Source organism: Malus sylvestris, chromosome 7, assembly GCF_916048215.2.
Source record: "Malus sylvestris chromosome 7, drMalSylv7.2, whole genome shotgun sequence".
Lineage (NCBI taxonomy): Eukaryota > Viridiplantae > Streptophyta > Magnoliopsida > Rosales > Rosaceae > Malus > Malus sylvestris.
Window position 1 is genome coordinate 19052744 of NC_062266.1, and position 8419 is coordinate 19061162.

The 8419-nt window shown below is 39.4% G+C and overlaps 1 protein-coding gene across 1 annotated transcript; it reads left to right on the forward strand.

The window, feature by feature from the left end:
- Positions 1 to 1738: 1738 nt before the first annotated feature.
- On the forward strand, positions 1739 to 4444 carry LOC126628527 (uncharacterized protein At1g01500). Its single transcript, XM_050298248.1, is given in 4 exon segments — positions 1739 to 2206; positions 2209 to 2606; positions 2608 to 2739; positions 3811 to 4444. Coding segments are annotated over 4 exon segments (879 nt in total). The 5' UTR covers positions 1739 to 2076; the 3' UTR covers positions 4030 to 4444.
- Positions 4445 to 8419: the final 3975 nt, after the last annotated feature.

Consider the following 8419-nt stretch of genomic DNA (forward strand, 5'->3'; position numbering starts at 1 on the left):
TTTCAATTTGAGTGTTGGATTATTTCACATCAACCTTGCCGACCTCTACATGATGTTACTGCCGAAGTCAACCTTCTAGAAGCTTGTCTGAGGAATTGGTATGCCTAACTATTCATATGCAATGCTTATAGTTCTCATTTGGAAGTTTTGTCAAACTCAGGGGGAGTATCCAGAAGTATACTCACTTGACCTTAATGTACTCTTTTTCCCTAAGCTTACGAGCATTTTTCCCACTGGGTTTTTGCTACCTAACTAGGTTTTGACAAGGCACCTATCCTGGGCTGGTTATACCCTTGTGAGATTCTCTATTTACGTCCATAAGATGTTTAGTTTTGACTTAATGCAACTTCTCACTTTTCTCCCTAGTCTATGTGTTTTCCCCCACCTTAGGTTTTACCATAGCGAGGTTTTGTGAGTTTTACCTTTTATGCATTCTTCTGTTGTTTTGAGACTCATATTCACTCATTGTGCCGACGAATTTATCAATTGTACTTACTTCATCGCTAAAGACCTAATGCACCATTTGTTTGACTCTTTACACACTCAAGGGAGAGTGTTGTTGTCCATTAGATTAGGAATATAATCGTGTAAATCTTATCATATATGGGATATCTTTATGGGATTCTACTCTATGTCTTAGATTATATGTTATCCTATTAGAGTTATAATTCTATTGGGGTAATGAATTTACCTTTCTTACAACTATAAATAAAGGCACAATGAGGTGGAATAACACACCTCACAATTACACCTCTCGCTCATTCTCTCTACTATGCTGCACCCACTCTCTCTTTATGTCCTATTTATGTTGTTTAGCAAATTATGCCAACAACAAACTCCCTATTTTAAACTACAATTTTATGCTTCAATCCTATGATATAGTCAATTAGCTTAATCGTGAACTCAAAACTAGATAAGTCCAACATATCCACTCTAATTATAGCTTAACTGATTCAAAATGCAAAATACAATTCAGCACGAACCACCAAAGCGAAACTAAATAGTACCCAACACCACCGTCACTAAGAGCAAGTCCAGCCTTGGATAGTGCTCGGGGGACGGGGGAGAGGAAAGGGCCCGAGGCCCGGTGGACAACCCTCTAGCCTTGGAGAGCCCAAGTGAGGGTGGGAGCCCGAGCACAAGGGGGTGGGGAATTGACAGGCCTACAGCTCGAGGGCCAGGCATTTTTTTTATTTTTTTTGTGTCAGCCCGAGGGCCTGCAGCCCCATTTCCATGTTTTTTTTATTTTGTATTATTTAAACAAACAAAAAAACTAATATTTTATTGCCTATTGCCAGGGGGAGGGCTTCAAGGGTGGAAATGCAAATGGCAATTACTGTTCATTAATGGCAGTTACTATTCATTAAAGGCAGTTACTGTTCAAAAGGGTGAATTCAATAGTGACTGGCAATCCACATGGCTGGAGCAAGTTGACAGGCCCCTGCTCGGGCCTTCTCCACTAGCTCGGGCTCCTCATGGCTGGAGCAAGTTGACAGGCCCTCAGGCCTTTTCTTCTCCACTGTCCCCCGGCCTATTGACAAGGCTGGAGCTGCTCTAATACAGCCCTAAACCCTATTTGCCACAATCATCTCTCACTACAATTAAAACCTGACATTAACATCCGAAATAAAGCAATTATTTTTCCATGACCGTACATTAAAAAAAAAAAAACAAAAAGAGAGAAAACGACAAAGGTTTTTCATTTGTTTTACCGACGTGTCACGCACGGATGACTCCTGTATGCACGCTGCACCCATTTTTAGCCAATCACCTCACAAGTACAAAATTCCAAATCCATGACTACGTCATTAATCTTTCCCACGCACCCAAAAAAATAAAAATAAAAACTCTCTCCCTCCCCCCTCGCTCTGTTTGTATCTCTTCCCAAAACGTGGATCACAAGAGGGCTCACCTTATCCGTCCATGTCTTCCAATCTCTGACAAAAATATCTTCCCATATATGTATATTTGGAAACAAAAGGGGGAGAAATCGCTTCCCCTTTTTTTTTCCTTCCAAAACCCTAATTCTCCGCATCCCATTTTTCGATTTAGATTTCGATTGTGAGTTAGGGTTTTATGGAGCAGCATGACACAAATTCCATACAAATTGTAAACGGCCCGTCGTTGGCCCACTGCGCCTGGCTCGAAATCCGGTTGTTTTACGTCCGGGTTGAGCCCTGCGTCATCGGGAGTGTTCCCGACTACCTCAACTTGGGATATCGCTTGAAATCAGCGGGACCTGCGTTCCGGCGTCGGACTCGGCCTCGTTCACGCTCCGCCGCGATCGGGTCGATAAGGAGTCGTCGGAGATGACGTACGTCAGCACCGATAGAGTGAGGGTCACCGGTGGGGTGGAGTTCGAGGTGTACGAGAACAATGACATGGTTCTGTGTGTGTCTCTGGAGCGGATGGAGGGTGTTTGGCTAGACGGAAATGCGGGGGGATTGGAGAACGATTCGAGAACGGGGTGGAGTATGGATTGCTACATGGCCGCCTCGATCAATTCGGGTTCTTCCTCGTTTTTTCTGCCGAAACTCGGGGTCTCCGCCCCGTCAATTGAGGTTTATATCGCCGGGTATTGCTCCGGTGTGCCTGTGATATTGACAAAAAAACATACAGCATAGTCCGAGGCGGAAGGCCCCCAGGCACGCTGCGCTCGATGCCATTCCGGAGGATGAGGAGGTTGGGAAGGAGCACAGCAAGGGCTGTAATGGGATGATTCACCATCGGAAACTTCAGGTATTGAAATGTTGCCATTGATTTGTAGTTGAAAGTTTTGTTCTTTGTTTTTTGATTGAATTGAATATGGTTTCGGTAATCGTTGGTAGCTAGCTTGTGAATTTGTGAGGACTTTGGTGGTGGCGGTTGTAGAGAATTTGGATTTCTGATTAATTTATGTAGGTGGGAATAATTCATGTCAAAGGATGCACAATAGTTTGTGGCCTTCTAGCATATATGGCTATTGTAGATGGGAAATTGTGTTTGCGAGTGTAGGTACATGTATATGAGGCTCTTAAACTACGCTTTTGATTGAATTGCAGTATTTTGAGGCTCTTCAAAATGCTCCATGAGTCACTGTTCTGTCGAACATACTTATTTTAATTAAGGGAATGTTGCTGTTAAGTGGGATGATAGTATAATCCGCCATTACAGCTACAGGGGACCGAAACTTTGTAAATAATTGTTGTGGATCATGTATTTAATTTATTGCTCTCAAGTTTGATCCAGTACTTTTCAAAACCTGCGGGTTCATATCTCATAGATTATTTATATCACTTGGAAACTATCCATTTTGTGGTTTTCTAAGTGAGGGAGAAGGGGTTGCGTTAAGTTTTTTCCCCTCTAGATATGGTTGTTGAAGGTTTCTGCTTGGATGGAAATGTTTGTTGTTTCTTTGATAACTTACCTCCCATTCTGGGTTGAGAAATGGAAAGTTCCGAAAACTAAATGAATTTAGGGCTTTGTAAGTTAAGCGACAGCCTAGCGCACAACCTAGGGTCCTTCAATTTTTTGGTGCACGTATACACGCGAAACATATAGATCATTGGGGGAATTGCAGCTAGATTAGCTTCATTTTGCAAATGCATTAGTAGCAGTATATGTTCTTTTTTCAGTGGGGTTTTGTGAACATATGATTCCCAAGCTTTTATTGGTGATTAATCTTCCTGCATTTGTTATCGTTTTGGGTTGGGTTAGGCTTTAGCCAATTAGCCCCATTACTTAGCCAAGCCTCTGCACTGGAGGAAAGAAGCTTATTTATCATCTGTAGTGTTAAATGATTTGGAGTCCTTGATTGGCGATCCTATGCAGATTAGAGACTCTGAAATTGAAGAGTATGAGTCAGAAGGGAAAATTGGACGTCATTTCGACTCCGATGAAATGTACACTGGTGAGGACGGCCAACTCACATGGTTTAATGCTGGGGTTAGAGTTGGTGTTGGAATTAGCCTTGGGATAGGGATTGGTGTTGGATTGCTCATGCGTTCCTATCAAGCGACTACCAGTAATTTCCGGAGGAGGTTTCTCTGAAGTGGATAATCAGAAATGCTTTTGGGAAAGTCAAGGGGAATACAATAATGAAATATTGAAGATTGTGAGGAAGTGAGAACGGCATGAACACAAGTCTGTTGAGCATGAGTTTTTGCAGTCGGGTTGGAAGTTTACTTCACTCCAAAGGCCGGTTACTGGACCATTGAAATGTTGTTTCAATGAAACATCGACACGGTGACAATGTGGAGAACCAGCTCAGCCTTCCGAGGCAGGAAAATAAGCTTTGAAGATCTGAGGGAGCTGTAGGTAATAGAAAAGACTTGTTTAGCAGCCGGAACAAGCTTGTACGAGGATTGACTTTGCTTTCTTGAAGATGCATGTATTTGTCTATTTTTTTCATATCTTGTAGAAAATTTTGCGGTCCTTGGAGTGTTGGTTGGGGCTTTCACTTGTACTCACGTGTTTTTATTTTCTCGCTCATTCCTCCATTTAATAAAATTCGATGTGAGAAAGCAGTGCGCAAGCTGTCGATGAATAATTGAATTGTTTCTTCCTGCCCTGTAGCCTGTAGGTAGTAGATACATGTGTTTTGTGATCACATTTTTTATTTTACATGAGATTATCATACGTCATTCAGGAGACTTCTTTTGTACAACTGTTGTACGCAATGCCTTTTCCGCGACCTGTCGGTACAACCATGATTCAGAATCCAAATTATGCAAAATGTGTAGCAGCCAAATCATATTCCCCTCTAATCCAATCTAATAATATAGTAATATACCAAACCGAAACAAACTAAAGCAGAGTTGTACTACAATTACTCGCCCACGCTCCATCGCTTTCTTACCAAGACTCCAAATGGGTTAACTTTGTCAATACCACGCTACTGGCTATTTTATCATAGAACTGTTATTAGCATTCTAGCGAGAAGAGTGCATAGAAATGTAAAATGATAATTTTAGAGTGTTAATAATAATTATTTTCGTTAGTAAAGGGCAATAATCAAAATAAAATGTTGGAAATAGTAATTTCAAATTAGTCAAGCCAGATATAGGTATATTCCAAATGGAAAACTAACCAAAAGCCCCTGAAAAGTTTCCTTTTAATCATAAGGACAAAATTTTTTAGTAATACCCAAACTGGGCATAAGAAAGATGACAAATGAGGGCTTCAAAGTGACAAAACATGCAGAAACTCTTGAAAGCTTTTAGACAATAATTGAATGCAAAATAATAAAGGGCACGAGCTTCAGGATATAAACCATGCAAGAGGATTCACATGGGTACACAACCATGCAGAAGGATTCACATGAGTTCACATGGCCCTTACCAAAGCAAAAAGAAGAAAAGACAAAATCCTGTCAGAATCAAAAACAATGTCTACAGATTCAGAAACAGTGAAGATAAGGCACACCATCCAATTGTAAAGAATTTTGTATGTTAGCATCCTCATTTATTGTATATAAGGAGAATTTCCTTTCATTGTAAAAACACGGAAACAACACAGCAGAGAAACACCATACTCACACCAACCTTCAATCATTAAACACTCAAGCATCCAAAACCTTCCTAGTATCATTTGTAAACATTTCTTTGTAACCACTTCTCTTTGTAAACATCCTATATATCAATAAAAGTTCAAGCGTACATATTCAAGCAATCTCCAAGTCTTAAGTAAGTTTTCTTTTCTTTCTTTAGTGTGTTTGTTTAATTAGACTTCTAGTCCAAAACAGGGAAACACTATTGTAGTTATATTATTAACCTACTAAACTAGTGATCATACTTTGTTCGAGCACTCTGTTATAGTTGAATGTTTGCCATACAAATAATGAAGGAATTATTTTGAAAAACATGTTCATTTGAGCAACATCATATAGCATGCAATTAACAATTAAAGGCGGAATCATGCTTGTATGCACCCAAAAACAAAACATTACCATGAAATTCAAAGCCTAGTAGATTGGTGAACCAATAATCAACTCAAAACAAAGTGAGTTGAAATTAATACCTTTGTAGATTCCTCTTTGCATAAGCAAAGGCTAATCACCCAAAGAGATAGGGCCTTCATTCCTTGCTTCTTAGATCCATGGATTTGGATGGAAGAATAGGTTCTCCAAGTTCCCAAAATTGAGAACCTCTAAGTCTCTTCACCAAGGTTAGATTGTAGAAGAAATGAGTGACCTTGGAGTAGTAGGATTGCTAGATGTACCCTCCAAGGTGTTGGCCTCTTTAGAGAGAAAATGGAGAGACAATTCTCACCAATTTTCCCCAAAAATAAACCCTTTTAATCCTTAATGAATATTTGGCTATAAAGTCATTTATATAGTCACTTCTTTAAGTGACCTAAATAACCAAAACCCTAATTCATCACCATATGGCCGGCCACCTAAGGAATTTTGGGCTTTTGGGCTTTAATGAATCTTTATTCATTAAATTGTCATACAACTTAAGTTAATGGGCTTGACGTTCGAAGCCCATTAGGCCTTAAGGTCCAAAACTATCCCCGAGGTCTTTAACGAACTTATTCGTTTGATTAATTAACATATTAATTAATCCTTGCCATAAATAAATGATTAAACCATTTAATCATTCTTACTCATTTCCGTTTAATCTCCAATCTCTACCTTTTATGGTGTGCGATCCATTAGGTTCCTTTTAGCGAGGTAGTGGGCGATTAAAACCATTTTACATCGATTGTGAATTGAAACTATTTTCAATTCTCCCTTTAGTGATTACACACGTTTAGGGCTTCCACAAACCATGGTTGACGCCTAGCAGCATGTCATGGTTACCCAAGCTAATCAGAAGAGGTTAGAGAACCTATTCAGTTCGGGATTACAAATGCAATACAGTCTTTCTCTAATCTAATACTCTTGACCACATTGTTTGGTTTGATAGTTTATTTGTTCATGTCTACTATCCAATGTGAATCTTGTGCTTATATGATTTACTTGAATGTGATTTGGAACGCATTCCCTAATCTCATTCATACTCTGACCAGAGATTCTAAATCATATCATAGAGTATTCTCCCTCAACTGTTTGAAGGTTAGAGATCCCTTGTTGCGCATTCACTTGTCTCCATAGCTAAGTCACTTGACCCCAACGATGCCGTGGACACCCCGAGGGGGTGACTTTGACATAATCAAAGATCAAGGACTTAACCACAAGACAACTGTGATGCCTCAGGTCAAATGACTACTTTGCATTATCCCAACCATGAGTTCTTATGTGACATGGAATATGAGAACTCTTCGTTGATCACGTTCAGTGTACTCATTCTCTATTGAGCACCTACGTACTTGTCTTGATGTCACACACACCAATGACTCGAGACTAATCACTCTCCCTGAGAGAAGACATAGTACGTACCGATCTTAACAGACTGTCAATGCCCAATTGACAATCCTATGATCAGGAACATTTAGGATGTGTCTACGAAAGAATGGTCTCATGAATCTAACTTCATTAGATTACATTCTCCCAATCACATATTCCTTGGACTTTATCGTTTAAGCATATAACATTTATATGAGACGGCTCAAACAATAATCTTTGCCCTTTATATGTAAAACTAGATTAGTTTAACATGTGAAATGTCCGTAAAGTATCATCACATGATTGGCTTTAGGGCACATTTCCAACAATCTCCCACTTGCACTAGAGCCAATCAGCTTGGTCATCAGTATGATACCTCTTCTGTAGTCATTTCATAAATGGCTGAGTAGTAGGCCTAGACAGTGGATATCTATATGTGTTATCCATAGAAGTAACCTTGAGTATAACGACTTCACCATTATACATGATTCTCAATCATGTGGTTCAGTCTCTCATTTGAGTTCGGATCTTGATGAGACCTTGATTCCCAGGCTTGAGCTATCGCCCCATTAGTGTCATACACTTTCTGGTTGGAATCGAATAGAGAGTTCATAAATGAACTTTCTCATCCAAACAACATTGTTGTAAACTTCTATATGGCAATATATCTTGCATTCATAATGGAACACACTAAAGTCATTACTTTAATGTTTCCATCCAAATATCTCTTTAGTCATAATAAAGAGATATTCGTTTATCTCTTCATTCATAATGAAGAAACATCCAATGATGGATTATATTCATAATCTAATACATTTACGCTTCCATTACATTACTTTGATTCTTCCTCGATCTTTGAGGAATTTATCCTTTAGTATTTCTTAAATACTTAAGGACTCACTTGACAGTTGCCATGGTTCTGATCCTGGGCTTGCACTGATATCGTCTTGTACCGTTCTAGGTACAACTCATATCAATGTTTTTCATACAATATGAAATACATAAATAACCTTTCTGCGTATGCATAAAGGATTCAATTTACGCATTATTTCTTTGGGAGTCAAAGGGTACATTCCCTTTGAGAAGGGCAACTTGCTAGTCTCACTAGAATCG